The following is a 20,136-nucleotide window of genomic DNA, read 5'->3' as shown; positions in this document are numbered from 1 at the left end:
TCCAAGGTGTTTACCTCGACAGGATTGCCGCTCGTCACGCCAACATCTCTAGCCGCAAAAACAATGCGTTGTCGATTTGGCGTTTGGGCCAATTATGTGCGCCATGCATGGACAATCGTTGGCTGCTTTTCCAAGCCGGCGGATGAGGAGGAGCTCTCGATGGGCGGAAAATAAAATGAAAACACACATCAAGCCTGGCGTGCGAGTGGAAACCAGAAGGGAAAACCATAGAATTCACTTTCGGCTGCGGCCCAGAAACCAACAAACCGAATTGGGGCGTTGTCTGACTCGGACTCTGGCCACTGGCCACTGGCCACGAATGTTTTATGGGTGCTTGGATGGATTGGGTGTTTTGGGTGGCTTGCTGGCTCGTTGGCCACCAGTGAGAACCACTGCACGTGGCTCTTCATTCAGCCAACTACTTACTGCACTTGGCCAGGCCAAAAGGCGAGGGCTCTGAAAAGCGGTTGCTAGGTCAGTGATTGCAGTGATTTTATGCACTCGAAAATATAAGTAACAACTTTATATGAAAGTAACTATAAACCTTATGCATGGGCATTAACTTCAATCAATATGTGATTGCTACACCCTTTCTCCCAGTGCACCTCCCACTGTTGGCTCGTTTTCAAGGACACTGCACCCGACTAACAGCGATCTCAATCTATGCCCAACAAAGCAAACTCATTACCAGCCAAACTTACCAACGGGAGTGGAGCTCAGCACTTGGAGGAGGCAGCTACAAAGGGGAAGTGACCCTGAATGCGAACACGGACTGCAGGCGAACGTGATAATAAATCAAAATTTAAATTAGCATCAGCGGCGACTTGAAGTTGCCGCCGATTTCTTGATTTTTTGATGTTTCTTGATGTCTTCAGCCGAACGAACAGTCATTATAAACGCGTAAAGTGCAATTACAGTGTACTTCTGGTGGCGCAAAGCCAGTGCAACGTTAATTAGCGGACTCGGCGTGGCATTGACTTGAGTCTGACCTTTTCCCCCGACGACGAGGAAGTGAAATGGAATGGGACGACATGCAAATTGTGGGAGCCTTCCTTCCACGCAGCTGCGCTTAATTCATAATTAAAGATCACGCAGAGTGCAAAGAGGCCGACGGTGTAATATCATGGGTGAATCGAATACAGTATTCAATAGCACAGTACAGCCTCGCTATGTGAAACATGCACGCAAATTTGTCACTCGGTATGCATAGGAAAAACTTGTCAGTGTTTTTTTGTAGCTCATGGCAAGTTCAAGTTATCCACGCTTCCCTGTACCTGGCACTAGCTTACAGTACAGCTCTAAAAACTGATTTACGAGCGGTGGGGCGCCGGTTGTAACTCAATCAGGCGTCAAAATGTGAGGCCCTTGAAATCAAATGAGACGAGACCGAAAAATCGAGACCAGTCAACAGATCTCAAGCGAAAACGAACCCAAGTCGGCCCGAAGCTAAAACTGAGGCTAAAACCAAAGCCAAAGCCAAGCCAACTGTGAAAACATTAAGCACAGCTGTTTGGTGTGAGTATACGTATGTGGAATGTGAGTATGTTTGCTGCACTGGTTCTATAGAACTTTCAACAATCTTAAGCTTGCAATCTACAACTTTATGAACATTAGAATATTATTAATTATTTATATGAACTTCTAGCATTACTTTTTCGTTCGATTGGAATCTGTTCACACGATTTGCGTATAGTATTTTATCGACTTTATGCCCACGCTGAGGAAACTTACACAATTGATTTGCATACACGTTTGTTACACATTCGTTGTTAGCACTGTTTTGGTTTGGTTTTCATCGCTTTTTATGATGACCACCTTATAAGGTGACAAACGGAAGTTTTAATGCGGGGCCTTGGGATTCCGATTTTGCCCAATTATTGGAAACACCGAAATGAATTGCTGATTAAATGCCGACACGTCGAAGCGCAAAAATACAATTTTGATAGCTGTTAATCAAATTTGCTTGCCGCCGTGTCTCGAAATTCGTTGAACAGAGATACAACGCAATGGGAGAGAGCGGCAAAAGAGGCGTTCGAACTTCGAAACACCTAATTTACGATCTATTTGGTTTTATGGCAACGCGCGCGACAGTGACGCGTTGAATAAATACAAAATCATTAAAGCATTCAGCAATATTTCTTCGAAACGCTCGCGAGCACAGCTCAAAGCACACTGAACCAAAGATCCATTCTGAGCGAGCGGGCAGCAGCCACAAAAGAGAGAGCGCCGCTGAGGCTCTCGCGAGCGAACTCTAGCTATCGAGTGGGAGTGGGAGAGAGGAAGCAGAGAGTGATGCAAGTGCATCGGCAACTTGCGAGTAAGGAAGTTAGCATATTGAGAGAGAGAGAGTGGAGCTGCTGCAACTGAGTGAGAGTGCATTTGTGTGTGTGCGTTGGGGGCCGGCGTGTGAAACATTATGCAAATTCAGTGTTTTTTTTTGTGAAATGTGCGGAAAATAAAGCACTGGTTGTCTTCGGCAGATAGTAAACAAAAAGCCGATAATGCACTGGGGAAAATTTAATACATAAGACATCAAGAAAGTTTTCTATAATATCTGATTATCAGCAATAAATTTGCATACCATACATATATGGTGATTATACAAGTGTGGTTTAAAACAAGTATTTGGGAATCATGAAAATAGCTACAAAAAACATTAAAAAGGTGTGAACACAAATATGCCCTGAAAGCTACAAAACTAGCATGTTTAAAATGTGGGAAAATGTTTTACTAGACGGTATTCTCGTCACAACAAATGGGTATCAAATGTCTCCTTAGCAAATGCCAGTTAAATAAACATGTTAAAGAGAAAATTTCCATATGCCAAAAATGCTATAAACATATGCTAATTCCGCTGAATGGAAACTTTACACGGTGAAATACAACGGCAATGCGAAATATTATAAATATCCAATGGTTTCTTAATGTGATTTCATAGTTTCATAAATCATCAAGTTGTGTAAATCATCACGATTGTTTGGAGAAACAATATTTGAATGAATGGGTGGAATCCAAATCGAATCGGATGTTTATAGACATAAATTCCCCAAAAACAATTTCTGGCAGCGGGCGAATGTCGCTTAAATTTCCGTCTGATATGAAAGGCTTATTTGGCCGTAAAAGAGCGACCTGCCTCAATTTCGTAGGCCCGACGAGATATAAACAAAAGGAAAACAAAAGGCGACGAGGTGCGAAAGTTCAATGCACGTTGATTACACAAAATATCAGGAAACCAGAAGGAACAGCCACAGAAATCGGCACAAAGCATTCCACCGCTCTGGCTGTAAGCATAAATCACAATTTAATGGCTTTTCCGCGCAACTTGGCCAACAAACAGCAGCGCTTTTGGAACGTGCTCTCCATTCTGGCCGCAACTACTCATTAACATTTTAAATGGCCAAAAAAATAAGCAGGTGAGCAGTTCAAATACATCTTGAACCCTTCGAGTGCCTACGCTCATGTCGCGCACTGTCTTCAGAGTATGGGTCTCATACTCACTCTCTGTTGATATGCTAATTTGTTGGCCCGGCCAAAAAGAAATAAGCACAGCCAAATTCCACGAACAAAGAGTCTGGCAAAAAGTTTATTTTGCAGAAGTGAATTTTTATTTTCAAAACGAAAACGAAATATTTATGACCTCGAGGCGACAAAGCAAAAGAAGCCCCACACTCACAGCCATCTGCACATGCACAGCCAAAAAAAAAATATAAAAAAAATAAATACAAAAAGAGCAGAAGATGCACAAAAGTGCAAGCTGGTGCCGCTTTTTCGTGTGAGACATTCCCTTCCATCAGCTGGGCATAATGAATACATAATGCAATTCGATTTCAATGCAAATTGGCACGTAGCTGGGAAATATGGATGCAGTCTACATTCAATTACCCTCAATGCATGCATGCAAATTCAGCTGGCAAGTCACTATTTCAGAAAATGAGTACACACTATCATGGCCTAAAGTAAGTGTATTTCCAGCTTCGGTCTTTGGAAAACTCGAAACTTCCTTCGTTTCTGCAGCGGGCCATCATTTCTGACATTGTCGGCTGCGAAAATGTTTAATGTCAGGATCGACGACAAATGCACTGTGTGCTGGTGCATTCGACGTCGGCATTGAGGCGGCGCTCGTTTTCCCCCGACTTTTCATCTCCATTTTCCCGGCTGCAGGCTGCCGGCTGCACTGGCGTGCCAAAAAATATTTGGGGTAGTGCGATAGTGGGAAAGTGCGTGCAGTGGGGCCATGATTTACGATCGAACTGCAGTCGCGCGATCAGTGGAAGCGAGTGCGTTGCCTGTCGCAATGTGGCCATTATGAGAGTCCAACCGAATCTCGCCAAGGTCAGCAGCGCTCGATTTCGATCGGCGGAGAAACACGCTTTTGGCAGCGAGATTAATTAAGCCCGATGGAGATGGAAACCGATAAAGAACTGCTAATGTCCGAAACAGCGGGCCGCAAAAAAGTAATTATTATAAATAATTATTAGAGCGCAGTGGCAGTTAGGCAGCGTCAGCGGATCCAAGCGCTGAATAGCTATTGTTACACACAGGCCATTCTATATCTGTATCTGTATTTGTATCTGTATCTGCATTTGTATCTGTATCTGTATCTGCTGCCGTTTGCGTTTCGAGAGCACACTGAAGGAAAAGAGAGGTGATATTGAAGTTACTTGACTCTTTTGAACTGTATGAAGTTGCTGAAGTATTTCTCTCTTTGATTCACTCCCTTTTGGAAGTTATTCAACAGCACATATATTCCGATTTCCATCTAAGAACACACTATTTCGCGCAGTGCATCTCGTCTGAGCTCGCACTCCACACGAAAAATAGAAAATCTGCTTGGAGATTCTATCACAAAGTGGGGGAGGGGAAGGAGGAGGGGGAGAACTAACTTTCCACATTGTGCACTCCATTGTGGCGATTAGAGTTTGGCTCCAGTTCACAAAAAATACCCGCTTAGATCCCAAAACGCACTTAGATAAGCGCCGTTTTACTTTCCTTAGCTTCCATTGGAAATCCAGTTTCCAGTTGAAATTTAGTGGAAATCCGGAGAGTTGGGCGGTGGAAATTACAACTGACAGTGGGCGTGGCCGGGAAGTCGCGATTTGCATATGGGAAAGACGAAGACAAAGAAACAAGCTCATTTGCTAATCTACGGCTTTGCCGTTTTTTACTTTTTTGTAATGCATATTTTTTATGCGCCATCATTATTCAACACTGAGCATGCTCAAGTACCGTTACGTACGTAAATCCAACAGCTAACTTAACCAACTTTTGCGGTCGTCTGCTGTTGGAAAAAAAAAAAAACAAAACAAACATTTACGTCGGTTGTTGCTAGGCAAATGTGCAAAATGTTAATAAACTTTTATTGCGCAAAGCATAAATGCGCAGGAAAATGGCACTACACTTATTTTAATTGCGCAAAATGCCGCTGCTTGATTTCCACGCCGACTTTTCATCAATCTGCAAACGAAAGTCGCCGCAATTGTAAGTTAAATTATTATATTATATTATAAGAAGGCAAATGTTTGCTGTTGAATCATCATCAGCCATCGGAAGCAGCGCATCTTCCAGCCCAAAAAAAAAGACTCAACTGAGGGTGAGTTCATTGTGAGTGAGTCATTCGTCGCCCACAAACAAATATTCAGCAATTTCAAATATGCGAATGAATGTCGGGGGCATGCCCCACCAATAGCATAACTAACATATATTCAATCAACTGCCACTAAAATGAAAATATGTTTATGTTTTCAAAACATAACTTTATATGTCACATATTAGGTATGAAAACAAGTTCTGCTGCTACCATCATCAATCTTTTTCGCTTCTTTCTCTAATCTTAAAAACTAGTTAATACACAATATTAGCCAGAATGACTAGATCTTCTAGAAATCCCATGGGAAACAAAACGAAATCAAATATTTGGACAGACAGAACAATCATTAGCACGGAGCGACTAATGATTTATTTATTTGAATGGCCTAAAATCTACTGCTAAAAACAACGAATAGAGAAATTAGGCAACTAAGCTAGCTAACTGCTAGTAAAGAACTAACTTAGTCCGATGTCAAAAGGGGAAACACGTAAATTTGGGACTTTATGTGCAGTTCCGCAAACACTCCCAGAAAGCTGAAATGGGCCATAAAACGAGAGTTTACTGCGCTTTCAGTTTGTTTACAATTTGTTTGGACCGCGTCACCCACACTGCAATGCATAATTACACAGTCTAATTAAACTAAATGCGCGGCATGTAATGGCTAAAAAAGGCCACACAAAGCCAAGTGATGGAGCCCACGCCATTATGACGACATCGAGATCGGGAACAGATCGAGAATATATTGCAGGGTTGGGGTATTGGGTTCCAATGCCAGTAAATAGTACAAAAAAACGGTGAAGATAAACCCCCAGCGGGGGGAGGGGAGGGGTAGCAAAGAAATATGCCACAGTTAAAGACAAAAAGCGGAAAAGTCAATGAACTCCATGCTGGCCAATTTTTTTATTGCCACAAAACCGTATGTATAGTATACTTTTTCAATTTTCTGTAATTGTTGCTAGTTCATGTCTGCCGTTTTTTCAGTTTTTTCAGTTTTTTTCAGCCTTTTCTGTTTTTTTCTGCTGCTGCCGAGCAGCTTTCAATTTGCCGCAGTTAAACGAAGCGTTGAATTGAAAGCGAGCTCCAAGCTGCGCGAGTGCCGTCCATGTCCATAATTTGCTAATCACATTTGGCAAATTATGTTGTAAGCCGCGCAATTGTACAATAAAGCGATCGCCCAGGGCGACAAGCGGGTCAAATGCAGCGGCCAGTTGACAAATTTCCATTTCCATGCCCAAAACCGAAGTGGAAAGAAAGTCAGTCGAGTGCCGAATGGCGGCATTCCACTGACAGAAATGGGGAAAAGAAAAGAAAAGCGGGCTGGAAAATGGCGAGTGAAAGGAGTGGTAATGCGAACTATACTTATGGCATCTGGTTTTTAATTAGTATTTACTAATTGCTTAAACAAAAAATCACTAGCACTAGTAGTAAACTAATAATGACCTATTTACTTTCATACTTATTATTTTCTCGGCCGGAAAAGCCAACCGAAAAGGGAAACCCAAAAGAAAAGCCGCATGATTCACATGCAAAGTGACACAGAAAACGCGACGCTCGACACGTTTGCTTTAATCCCAATTTCGGGCCAATGCCGAATAGCCCCTCCTGCGATCTGCACACCTAGAACCACTTGGCCATAAACAATCTATCTTGATTTGTGCCACCTTTTGGGGCATTTAAAGGGAATGGGGGGATGAACTCACGCAGCGCGGAAAGGTAAATGACCAAAAGCCATCGAATCGACGAGAGTTGGGAGTCATTTGTGTCGTGCCGCCAAAATGGATTAATCGAGGGAGGTTTTATTGATGATCAAAACACATCGTTTGGAGGACATTGCCATGTGGAATTGATTGGTTGCTTGATTTATTCTTAACGCCCACAAATTGGGAATTGGGGAGTGGCCTTACAAGCTATTAACTAGTTAGTTAGTTGGTTAGTATTAGCTGTGATTTATGTAGCATTTAATCATGACCAAAAGCTACCTCAATTAAGGTAACTATCTTGAATTTAAACCGCTCTAAGTTGCAATTGCAGTGGTTGCATGGAAGGACGACCCCCTCACCCCAACACCCCCCTCCCCCCTTGAAGCGCATTATTTCGTAATAATCGAAAACAATCGATAAGTGACTTCGTCAGCTCATTCGGGTATTTGAGCACTTCAGTTGCGCTGCGAAGCGCATCCGAAGGGTGCTAGAAACCCCATTGTTTTTGGCCTCAAGTGCCATTTCGGTTTCTCTTCGGCTTTGGATGATCCACCTCCCTCCCCCCGCCCCACCATCGTGTTGACTTATCTAATTTGCATAATTTTGCACGCGAAAAACACTCAATTTGTATTTAAATTCATTTTTTTCGGCATGCAAATTGAAAATTGATTTTCGCGTTGCGCAAAATCGTAGGTGCCACCGAAGGTTATGTGCCGGGAATTGCATTTACCCCCTTCGAATGTCGAATGGGCACATAAATCATACGTTATGGCCATAAACATGCGTTTATTGAGTTTGGCCACATCGAGACTCCCATTTTGATTGGCTTCAATTGGCCGTAAGTTTCGATTCTCGGGAGAATGATTGATTTATGAACTGATTGATGTGAGCTGCTGCTGTTGCTGTTGCATAATTTACACACCAATTGCAGCCTCCAATTGAGTCCAATTTGCGGAGGACACAGAGAATATTCCCATGCTCCCACCAACTTCACCTGCCACCCACGCCCTTGCTAACGCCCCAAAATCGGCGAATGGTGCCAAAAATATATGATGGCATCCAAAAACAGAGCTACGCCCACCTGGAATGCCTGGGGCCAAACGTAAACAAAGCGTGCCCCAAAAATAGCTCGCCACAAGGAGCGATTAGCATCTGGGCAGTCGAACGTGATGAGCCTCCTCCATCGCGGCCATCCCCCGCACTTCGATGGCAACTACTGCCCCCCAATCCCCCCTTGGGTTCCCAGCTGGCGTGACACTTTTGCCAAGCGACTGGGAACTGGGGGATCAACGCATTCTCGCCGAGAAGCCGGCTAATTGCTCACACCCGCCAGGCGCACTTGGCATGGCGAATGGGCAGTGGAGCCACACCCGGCTGAAACTAATCTGTTGACAATTAAGGCGGAGGTTGGCAGTGCACAACTCAAATTAATTTGCAACATGTGTGCCATTCAGCTAATTAAGTTTGCCCCTCCAATGAATTGTAAAGTAATGAGCAAGCTAATTTATAAATTATCTGGTTGCATAAGTCATAATATCGTTTAATTTCGAGCAAAACCCTGTGTTCATCGCTCGAAAGTGTCTCGAATGCAATTTACCACTCAGCTTTTATTTTTTGTAGTGTACCGCCGAATTCGAAACAGCCATAAATTCAATAATTAAATCGGCTGCAGGTCGGCCATTAAAAGTTCAATGGAAAAGTACGCCACACAACAACAGACTGAAGACCCTGCTGATAAGGCAGAAACTAATGGGGAATGTGGGTGAACTAGGGGATCGCTTTCGGGGATCGGGGAATGGAATGGTATGTATGTATGGAATGGATATGTATGTAGGCCCGTGCCTAGGGAGGCATATCTCATTTGACTCACTTTCACACAAACAAACGAAAGGCAACAAACAAAGGCAAACAAGCAAACAACCGGCAAATACAGTACAAATGTAGGTGAGGGCACAGCAAACACAGTAAACACTGCCTGCAAACGATATTTTGGTTGCCCAAGAGCTTATCTCCGCTTATTTTCGGTTTTGTGAGTGGATGGTTTCCATTCACAATGCTAGCGTAAGTAATAAGTAAACAGAGAAGTCTGCCTGTTTATTGATATATTCGAGTTTTATCTCAGATAAAATCGGAAAAACTATGCAAGAACTACAAATCATCATTATACCATTGAAAATAACATGAAATGTCTGGGATTACATGGCAATAACTCCAAACATCTGTGAGTGAAACTAAACAGTTGGCCATGGCTGTGCCTTGCAAGCCCAAGTGATTACAAAGTAAGGGTCGCACTTTCCCATATCTTTCGAGCATACAAACACCCACCGTCACACACCCATACACACACACACATACAGACAGCTGTTGGGACTGTGACTGATTAACTAATTGAAAATATGTTTTGCATTGTTTTCCGCTTCTGGCCGCTTGTATGCTAATGGAAATGGAAATGGAAAACGGGAGACGAGCAAGAAGTCGGTAGCGTTCACTTACTCATTTACACATGTGGCAGCGCTGCCGCCCCCTAACGGTAAAAACATTTGTAATTGCCATTTGTGCGGAGAGTCAAGTGTCAGCTGTTTGCTCACCTCTCTCTCCCCCCTCCCTCTCTCATACTACTTTGCTGTTTCTTTCGCCCTCCCATTCTGGAGCACGCAACATGGCGTCATGGCTGCGGCATCTCGCTCGCACACACACTGAGAAGAAAAGCATGTGTGGTCGCAACAAATGCGACAATTAAAGTAAGTGAGGCTTGGCGAACTGTTGTAAATTACAGTGTGGCTGAGGAGAATTAGAGGGAGAACGAATTCTGGGTCAGCGGTGGAAATGAGCTCATGTGCCTCATGTACAGTGGTCACTGGTCAAGAGGAATCTACTGTAATACTTATGGTTAAGAAAAAGATTCTTTCTGTTAACAATGGATCCTTAAGTTTCCGTTAATATTTGTATTTTATGTTGTAAATGAATCATATGAATGATAATGCTGCTAACTTTAATTTACTTATATTTACCTGTGGCTAAGTTCAGTGAAAAGATAACACTGGCACTTTCATACTTATGATAAGTAAACATAAACAATCTCGCGTTACTGGCGCCCCGATATCAAGTGATATCCGTCGTAATACCGTAGGCATTTTTGGGGCAGTAGACTGATTGAGCTTATTGATTGATTGGCGGAAGGCGCTAAATTTACTGAATCCTAAAAATAGGAACTTTGGCAACCTACTTTCCCAGAAACAATTCGGAGTTTCCGCCTTGCTCAGTTATACTGGTTTCCCAATAAGTTTCAATAGATAGGTGCCACCACCTCCTGATTTACCAAACGTTTATTGTAGTATTTGGCCGAGATAAGGATAAGAAGTGCAGTGGAACAGTGACGCAGAGGAAGCCCCGCAAGTCCATTGGCTACTTGACTTTTGGCCAAATCGAAATGCCCACGCTTCTGGTTCTTTTGGCTTAGGGTCCAGAAAACGGAGAGCAGAGTGCGCTAAGCGTATAAATTTAAACGCGCACAGCTGTTGGCATTTGAATTTCGACTGAGTCACTTAATTTGCGGTTCGCAGAATTTCGTGTTGGTTTGATTGATTAACTATAGTCGCTGGCATTTTCTCTTTTTGTCCGTGCGATGATGCTCTCGCATACATATGCAAATTGGGTTAATAACTTATTTCCATGTTTGCACTCGGTCTTAGATGACTTTTATTTTCACAGCTCTTGCGGCCAAGTGGGTTTCTTATTGATTTTTCTCGTTTGCATGGGGAAATGCACTGGGGAGGAGGCGGGGTAAAAGTGGGCGGAGGGGCCGCCAAAATACGCGTTTTTTTTATAGCGGCTTATTTGTTGTTTGCGGCTCACACGGATAGCGAAAGCCTGCATGCATGTGTGGGTAAGCGAGAGAGAGGCAAGGATATAAGAGAGGGCGGAGTGTGCGGGAGAGAGAGAGGTCCGATTCCTACCCCAATTCACGCCCGCTGGCTCCAAAACAGCCCACGCATACACATGCAGGACGAGAACACAGCTGCAGCGGCGCTGATTTATTGATTTTTCCCCGGGATGCCATGCCATTACGCTTTTCCACCAATTACATAAAGTGTTACTGTTCATTTTCGGGGGCAATCAAACGAAATGGCGAATAAAATTAGCCACAAAGGAGGTTAAAAATAGACTTTTCTCGTCCGCCCTTGAAAAGATTTTTTTATCAACCGTTTCTTTTCTACCTGCCATTTGCACAACACACACGCACACACACTCGCGCACTTGCAGAGGCGGCCAAAAAGGAGGCGAAAAAGGAGAGAAGATGGCAAAACCCACACGAAAACAGCAAAACTCCGCGATTTACAAGATGTGTGTGTATACGTATACTTGGCTTGTACTTACGTTTTAGTTAGTCCGGCTAAAACAAGCTTAGTTCGCAGGAATCGCTGGGGAAAATCTCGTTTTCGTACTCCTCTTTTGATTAATTTATTGCTTTATTGCACGACACTTTCATTGGCATATTTCTTTTGATTTCTTGCTGGTTGCTGGTTGTATTTAATTCAGGACTGAACAGGATTTCTGCTTGTTTTTTAACTACGCGCTTGTTGTTGTTGCTGCTGCTCGCTGGGCAAAAAGAAAACTGGTTTTCCGCACAACTTCGTTTTTTTCGCTTGCGTGTTTCTCTTGTTTTCTGAATGATGCGCCAATAATCGCGGCAATTGGTATTGGGTTTAGAACGCGGCCGAATCGATCACTTTCACAGGAAAAATGTTAATATTCCTTCGGTTTCTTTTAAAAAATTAAACGCCGCGACAAAAAACGCGAGCGATTTCTGCGGTTTAAAAGGGTTCTGCAGTGTGACCGCAGCCGGAATGTACAAAGTTACTAGAAGGCGCGCTAAAGGGACCGTTCAGCGTAGACACGTTAATACCAAATGCTTGCACCACCGCATACTCAAACCCTTTTTAAATATACAAAAAAAGGTGGCAACACTAGGTGAATCAATTTGAATGCTGAATATAACGGTTTTAATATTTAAATTATTAAAAAATCAAATATTTTACTTAAATGAATGCAATTCTGAAAAACCAACGCATTTTGTAAAATGTATGCGCCAGGGCCTTAACTTACCAACAAAGCCGTGCCATCATAAATAAAACATTGGATATATTATATACATAAATGGATTTAGAGTACTTTATGACATTTACTTTATTCTCATTTCATATTATTAACGAAAAAATGTACATAAAAACGTTGCTGCCTCGGTTTTCCTTCAGTTCGCCCCCGATAATTATACATAATTTGACGTTTCCTACGGTTCTTACGCTCTGTTTCCGGTTCCGGTCACCACGCTGGTCCAGAAACACACGTAATTTGATGGGAAGCCTGGCTACTTATCAAAATACTGTTCTCGACCGATCTCGGGCGGTGGCCAATGGTCTGGAGCACCTCGCTTTCTCTGTACAGGGTAAAATTCTTTTATACACTTCGGGCCCGGAAATAGTCCTATTACTTGGAAACTGGTTTCTGGACCTGGTCTCATTCATTCAACTAACGAATTCGCTATAGGTTAGCTATGTATTGTGTTAAGTATGCTTTAAAAATTAGCCTTGGCTTATAAATATATTTGTGTGTAGATTTTCCTCAGCTTTTCCGCCAGTTTATTGTAGAAGCAGCCTGTAGACGGTTCGTGAGACGCAAGAAGTGCATTTGCAGTTCGGTTTTCGCTAGTTTTGATTTCTTCTGTTCAGTTTCTTTTTGGTTCGCTTTACAATTGAATTGTCAGACAAATGTACAGAAGATAAATGGAATCGAAGCGAATCAAATTACATATGCGGTGTAAAATTACAAAATACCTTTGCGCAGATTAAGTCGTATTGGGGTGGTGGACCACTGGACACACGTGTAATCTATAGATAATCCTTCAAAATTCTCTATATAAATCATCCAATTGGTTAAAGCAGAGGTGCATCCATTAAAAAATAAAAGTGTACTGAACTTATCCATAGACTACACTTCTCCAGCCACACACACCCCACTTTACAGGGTATATCATTACGTTATCTTTAATCTTCCGCCCAATAGGTCGTGGTGCTGCTCGGCTAGGCTACCTAAGATTATTGTACAAGCGACAGAATCAGCACACTGGATAGACCAAACGAAACGAATCGAATCGGATCCGAACGAAAGACTCATTTTTGTTAACAATAAGTGGGGCCTTCGATCCCAAACCTCCATTCCTCTACTGGTACTCGTCGTCGCTGCTCAGCAGCATGGTCTTCTCGTTGTAGTTCTGGCTGATGGTCGCCACCCGCTGGCCGCCGGGCTGGAACTTCCTCTGGTTGCCCAGCGTCTTTGAGGCCATGCAGTTGCTGCCGCCGTTGCCGCCAGATCCTGGTCCAGTGGCCACCGCATCGTATCCCCCGCTGGTGGGCTGCGACGCCTGCATGCCTCCCGCTGCTGCTCCCGAGCTGGGATCGTCGGGATCGTAGCTGGAGACGCGAATGCCGCGGGAGTTCTTGCCACCTGTGCGGGTTTCATTGGAGGGAATGGACTTAATCGTATCGGGTCACACTGATCGAGGGTCTAACTTATTTACAAAGAACATTAGATCATGCCATGCTTGCCACAACCATGCCTCGATTAAGTAAGTTACTGCAGTTGTTAGTTATTAGGTAAATCTACGATAAAAATCTTAATCGAGGCATGCATATATGATATATAGTTGGAAAGAGGCCAATAAACATGCAACGAAGAAAACGAGGCGAGGCAAACAGTTGTCAAGCTTATCGTACATTTATTGCTAAGTATTTTAGATATTTTATACAATTGGTTTAAACATTTACAAACAGAAGTAAATAGAAGCACGACGAGAGCTTATCACAAAAAAGGTGGTCAAAAGGGGAAATCAAAATAAAAGATGGAAAAACTTAGTTTTTGGTATCTTTGAGCGAAACGGAAACACGTAAATAAATGCTGAGGGGAATCTATCTTGAAGACCGCTTGAATGGGAGATCCTGTTCAGCGACTGCCATTGTTGCATACAGTATAATAAAATCTTTGTTTACAAATACATAATATTGTACAATATTATAGTTCGTTTCGTACATAGCTAACGTCTAAATAAGTTGTTTAAAAAACGCTTAAGTTTAGGTGTAGAGTGTAAACGTAGGAAATACAGAAACACAGACGCAGAGGCAACTCTAAAGGCCCTGAACTCAATGGACTGGCTAAGTTAATTTCTGTTCAGCTTTCAGCGTTTTGCGGAGTGAGTAAGTAAGTAACTAGGCCTAGTACGTATCTCCTCTCTGAGTTGGGTTTCGGGGGATACTTGGGGCATTAAGCTAGGGCTAGGGCTATAAGTACACTTGTTTGCTTCGCTTGCGGATCGCGATCCGCTCGGAAATGTGGAATTGTGATTGCAATTAGTGTTTAGTAGCGAGCATCGCTGGAGTTTTGCTTTTGATATTGATTTAGAGCTTTTCGTAACGCTGAGCCGAGGTTACTTCTGCAAAAGATAAGAAAACAAGAAAGAAAAACAAAAGTGTGAAAAACATAACGATAATGGAATGGAAATAGTAATGGAAATACGCATCGAAATGCATTAAATGAGAGCAACGAACACAAGAGATAAGTTAAGCAGGCTCGATGAAAAGAACGAACATGCCACAGACACGAGCACAAAGAGAGGAAGTTGGGCTAAAAAGACGAGAAAGCGAGTAAAAACCAACCTGAGCTGTACTGCGTGTACTGCTGGTACTGCGGATGGAAGTTGTGTATAGCATCTGTCATAATATCCTTGGGATTCATTGTTTCCTGCGGAGGAGTAAGGGACTATTAGATACGGAAATTCCCAGGGAAAGATCTCAGCTTACCTTAAGACTGCTGGAAATGGACTGCATGGTGACAGACCGTCCGTGGCCATCGCTGATGCAGCTGCGTGCGTAGACCTACAAAGAGCATACAACATTAAAGTATCTGTTGCAAACTATTGTTATTTTTACTGCAAGCACTTCGTTTTAGCTGATTTCTTCTAGCCAAGTCAGCATTACACGAATACCTTTCAGATAACTAACAAGTGTAAGGAAAGCCGCTTAATAAACACCGAAATAACCCAAAAAGGCACTCAACCCAGCACTATCTAATCACCAAAAATCGTAAATAGCTGCGTAAAATCTTGCTCACTCCGACATTCCAAAACTCACCTGATAGGGGAATGCATAGCGCAGCGCGATGGCGGCAAACAGCATTTCGATGCAGATGAAGAAGTTCTGGTATCCGGCGGAGACGGTACCGGGTTCCACGGTGACAGTGCCTGCACTGTCCACAATGGGCGAAATAACATTGGCCTTCTCCAGGATGGCCAGACCCACGCCCTGCCAGAAGGACAAGAAGATGACCGACTTGATGGTGCAGAACTTCAGCACGGGCTCGAACGGAGTCAGCAGATCACGCGTGGCGAAGTAGAACAAATAGAGGCCATACAGCGCCAGCGACACGGAGATGTTGTAGATAATCGTGATGTAAATGTAACCGCCATCAGCACTGCAATGTAGATAAGGAGATGTTAGTGGGAACGGCATGTACCTATAAGTCGTCTCTATTGCAAAGAGTTACTTATTTACAGATTTACTGCAGTTGGTAAAGATCACAACAGTTTATTGCACATGCTCGTTGTTTTTATGCCACCATTTAAGATGCAATAACGCGGGTCATTAAAGATAAGCAACATTACCTCCAATCGCCATCGTGGTAGTGGCCAAATGCCTGCAGAAAGATGATGATGAAGGCCACCAGCGGCTTGACCAGGCAGAACTGCAGAGTGGCCTGCTTGCAGAAGCGCAGGAAGCCAATTGTGTAGGTCTTGCCCTTCAGACAGCAGGTGCCGTACAGGCACGAGGTCTTGATGGGCTTGCCGCGAATCTCCGACATAATGTTGCCCTCGCCGCCCAGGTACTCATAGCACAGCGACAAGAAGTTGTAGATGACAAAGGCTGCGTGGGAACGGGGTTAGCAATTAGTCGATGGGCAGAAATCATTCCAAATGAGATGGTCGAACCTTCGTAGCAGTCGCGCACCGTAAAGAAGTAGATGTAAACGTTGTCCGAGTTGAAGAAGAGCAGACTGATCCAGGAGTAGGTGGCATAGATGGGCACGATGAACAGGATGCGCACGATCCAGCGCTGCTCTTGCGGATTCGTGTACCAGCGCAGGTGCTGGTAGATCTGCCAAGGATATCCATTAGTACACAACTCAGACCAATGACGCCTTAACTCACCTGTTGACAGGTGATGAAGAGGGCGGCCCAGACGCACACCCCAGCTAGGACCTGGGCGGTCTTTGTCTGCAGGAAGATGCCATCGCCCACGTGGAGCAGCGGGTCCAGCGGCGTGCTCATCGGAGTGTTCTTTACCTGCACCACGTAGTTGGGCTTCCCTGTAGCCTCAAGCGATCCTGCAGTCGTAGCCGTGGCGTTTCCACTACTGGCATTTAGAGCCGCCTCGATGAGACTGGCGGCGGTTGTGCTCATGCTGCAATGGAATCCAGAACGAGGAAGACGGATTAGCGTGGGTGTAACTGGGCTAGGTTCAGGAGCTATTGTGCGGCCAGTTGAAGTGCTCAGCACAGACAGCTAGGCAGGCAAAATGTTTACGTTCTCGTCTCGACTTTCACACGAACACTGCTCCGAAAATGACATTCTTACTCAGAGACACGAAACCCCATTTCAGCACCGCTGTGCTGGGCTTTTAGCTATATAATAGTTACACCTGATTTATTCAAGCTCCTAACTCATAATCATTAGGGAAATATTTCTTTGTATTTCCATATTTGGAATGCTTTCGAATTATTCGCACTTATATAAAGTTTAAACAACACGCTTGGTCAGAAATTGTGAATCAGTCATGTGCAGATGTTGAATAATAGTCATTGAATAATTATGATTTTGAATAAACACCCATATGTATGTGCATTAATATCTGTGTTTTTTTTGCTCGGTAGTATGGATTTTTAAGGTTTATTATGAAGTTAAAGAGCTGGTGTTGAAAATATTCTTAGCTTTATAAATTCATATGTGTTCTATGAATCTTTTTCATGTTGTCCCAATATTTGTGACAGCACTGCAACAATGTTTGGACGGATTTGGGTCAGCAAGAAGCAAAGTGGGGAATGTGGAGCGGCAGCAGAAACAAAAACAAACAAAAGAGTTGGCGGCGGGCGGTGAAAGGGGGTGGTGGGATTTTGGGAGCAGAGGGACAGAGGCGCGCGCATTAGATCATCACGCAATCCAATATTAATAATGGACTCTGGCGCAGCCAAGGAAAGTTATGGCCACCTCCACACCCACTTCCACCTTGTCTCAGGGTCACTTCCAACTGCTCCATATCGATTTCACCCGCCTGGGAATGCCAACCAATCAATAGGCGAGTGCAAAGCAAGCAGAATGAAGTACATATTTGATAGATCTTGAGCCAGTGGCGGTTCCGTGGGGTGCATCTGCTTATCCAACGAGTCCATTTGAGTGAAATTTATTTTAAATAATCTCGAATGGGGAGCTTTTCGAGATGCGACGCTATTAAGCGTACAAAAATAACCGAAAGTGCAATGGATTCAGTCGGGAAGCATACAAATGAACTGAAAGTTCTGGTGGAACGGAAACATATGGCAGTTCAAGTGGACTATGGGGTCCAAGAAATGCGATAAGCATTCGGGGAAACAGGGGGGAAAATACGGAATTATGTTGAATACAGATTAAAATCTTGAATGGAATCCACTTTACAACTTACACTAATATTCCAAAAAGGCAAAACATACAAATCGAAGTGAAATATAATTGAAAAAATCGGAAATGACAAACAGGAAGTAAAATGAAATGTCAAAGTTCCTTGCCGAACAGTGGGAAAAAAGGGTATTGCTCATGGTAAATTGCGATATTATTTATTCAACACCACTAAAAAAGAAAAAACTTAGTTTTGAGGAGTGTCTTCATTTTTAAGTTATAATATCAAGTACAAGATAGCTCGCAACTGACTCACCACAAAAGGGTTGGGAAACACGAAAAACCTAATAAACTTAACAAAAAAAGGTGTTATATACGCCTTTTTATATGAATAAGTTTTAACAAATGGGATATTTTGGGATTATAGAGGCATTTTAACTCCAGAAAGGGAATTCAAATATAAAAACTTTTCGGATGTTTTGAATACTTATTGTATATTGTGCGTATTCCAGTTGTGCTGACAAGAGTTTCCCATTAGGGGAATAAAAATCACGTTAGTGATAACGAATGAGTCACGAACTCGTGCAAAAGTTAATAATACTCGCATTGTTGAACTCGAATTTGTGAGCAAAACGCAAAGCGTTAAATGTTAAACGCTTGAAATTTGCTTACGAATCTCGGCGACACCGAAAGCCAGAAGTAAATGGCCAAAAGAAGGGAAGAGGAAGAGTGAGAGAAGGCTAAGCGAAACACAATCAGCTGCACAAAGAAGAAGCAACAACAAGTTGCTGCTGGCGGAGATACACAGAAATTGGCCAAGCAAAAGTCTCCAAGCGAAGAAGAGTCTCCAAAGGTGGCAAGAGACGAGTAAAAGCCATATTGCGATGATTGTGGGGGAAAAGGAGGCGCGGTAAGTTGCTAATTATGGAGCAGGGTGTGTGGGAGGTCGGAAGCCTTGCTGTGGGGCTTCAGTGGTAAATTGAATTTCAGGCAAAAACAAAACATATGCAGCGTCAATAAACCATATGCGAAACGACCTTTTGGAGAGTGGAGAAAGAAGAAGACTCGAGCTTATCTTCATTGCTCTTCCACTCACACACACACACGTACACTAACACCTTGCTTATCAATGCAAAAGTACATTGACAACAACGAAAACACTAAAAACGAGCTCAATTATTTCGTCATCGAATCGGGTAATCCACAACCTGCCATTTCAGGGAAAACAACTTTTACACAAACACTCACACATGCACAAACCTGCACGCACAAACCGAACGATTCCTTTTTTAATTGGTACGCTAATTACCTTTTTTCAAATGCAACTCTCCACGCTCTCAAGCGTTTTCACAGTTGCAAATTCCGTTTAATTTCGCTGCACCCGTTTTATATAGATTTTCGAATCCCAATACGTTTTTCTTTCGTTTTTTTTTCACCTGACGCCAGTCGCGTCGCCCACTGACGTCGTCGCACTTATTTGGGGCTAAGAGAATGGCCCAGATCGGTTGATTTATGCCCGCGGAGGTACACAAAGTGTTTGCCAATGTTTGGACACAAATCCTGGGTGTTTTTTTCGCGAATCGTGGGTGTGAAAACAGCGAAGGAAAGCGGAGCAAAATAAATGAAAACTACGCAGGAATCGTGTTGGTGTGTGACCTAACTACACTAAGCGCTGAAATCTGCGTGCCAATACATAAAAAATACCGAAACATATGTTTTGCAGTATTTGCGTAGGAGTGCTGCGTAGGTATTTTCTTTCCGTTTGCTAATTAAATACCACAAGTGTTCACACTGCGCATCATCCGCATCCTAACAGCTGCGCTCCACTTGACACTAAAAAAACATAAGCAAGTTCAACTAATATGATAACAACATAAATTAGCAGTACCAATTTAATTAACAGAGAAAAATGAAAACAAATTATAAAAATATTTTATAGCACTTGCACATTTAAGACTCGTTAATGCGGAAATTGTTCAATACTCCAGCACAACCTTGCAAGATCAACATTTACCATTTTAAATTTAAAAGGATAATAAATGTAAAAGTTTGGTTATTTTAATGTGTTGAATATACAGCATATACTAACTAATCGATTAGAATTGTTTTTTAACATTCAACTAAATCGCATTTCAGAAGCCCACTTATATTTT

General features: G+C 43.0%; 1 protein-coding gene across 2 annotated transcripts; it reads right to left on the bottom strand.

The window, feature by feature from the left end:
* Positions 1-12,456: 12,456 nt before the first annotated feature.
* Positions 12,457-19,656, bottom strand: LOC117140063 (transmembrane protein 184B). Of its 2 annotated transcripts, none has more exons than XM_033302808.1 (8): positions 19,293-19,656; positions 16,544-16,796; positions 16,325-16,490; positions 16,001-16,259; positions 15,471-15,810; positions 15,141-15,215; positions 14,997-15,081; positions 12,457-13,791 (listed from the first exon to the last, which is right to left on the bottom strand). In XM_033302808.1, the coding sequence occupies exons 2-8, from the start codon at positions 16,793-16,795 to the stop codon at positions 13,508-13,510; spliced, it is 1,461 nt and encodes a 486-aa protein (XP_033158699.1). In that variant the 5' UTR covers position 16,796; positions 19,293-19,656; the 3' UTR covers positions 12,457-13,507. The 2 variants fall into 2 exon arrangements, with proteins under 2 accessions (XP_033158699.1, XP_033158700.1); XM_033302809.1 differs by lacking the exon at positions 12,457-13,791 and adding an exon at positions 14,038-14,773 and having other exon boundaries at positions 19,293-19,654.
* Between the last annotated feature and the right edge of the window lie 480 nt (positions 19,657-20,136).

This window comes from Drosophila mauritiana, chromosome 3L (genome assembly GCF_004382145.1).
Source record: "Drosophila mauritiana strain mau12 chromosome 3L, ASM438214v1, whole genome shotgun sequence".
Classification (NCBI taxonomy): domain Eukaryota; kingdom Metazoa; phylum Arthropoda; class Insecta; order Diptera; family Drosophilidae; genus Drosophila; species Drosophila mauritiana.
This window is presented reverse-complemented; position numbering and strand designations above follow the sequence as displayed.

Bases quoted from the DNA above. Each gene is read 5' to 3' on its own strand.
- LOC117140063 (XM_033302808.1), bottom strand. From the start codon at position 16,795: ATGAGCACAACCGCCGCCAGTCTCATCGAGGCGGCTCTAAATGCCAGT. The intron at 15,216-15,470 runs GTGAGTTTTGGA...TGCTCTTTGTAG, and splicing joins GCTATGCATTCCCCTATCAG to GTCTACGCACGCAGCTGCAT. The intron at 15,082-15,140 runs GTAAGCTGAGAT...ACTCCTCCGCAG, and splicing joins CCATTTCCAGCAGTCTTAAG to GAAACAATGAATCCCAAGGA.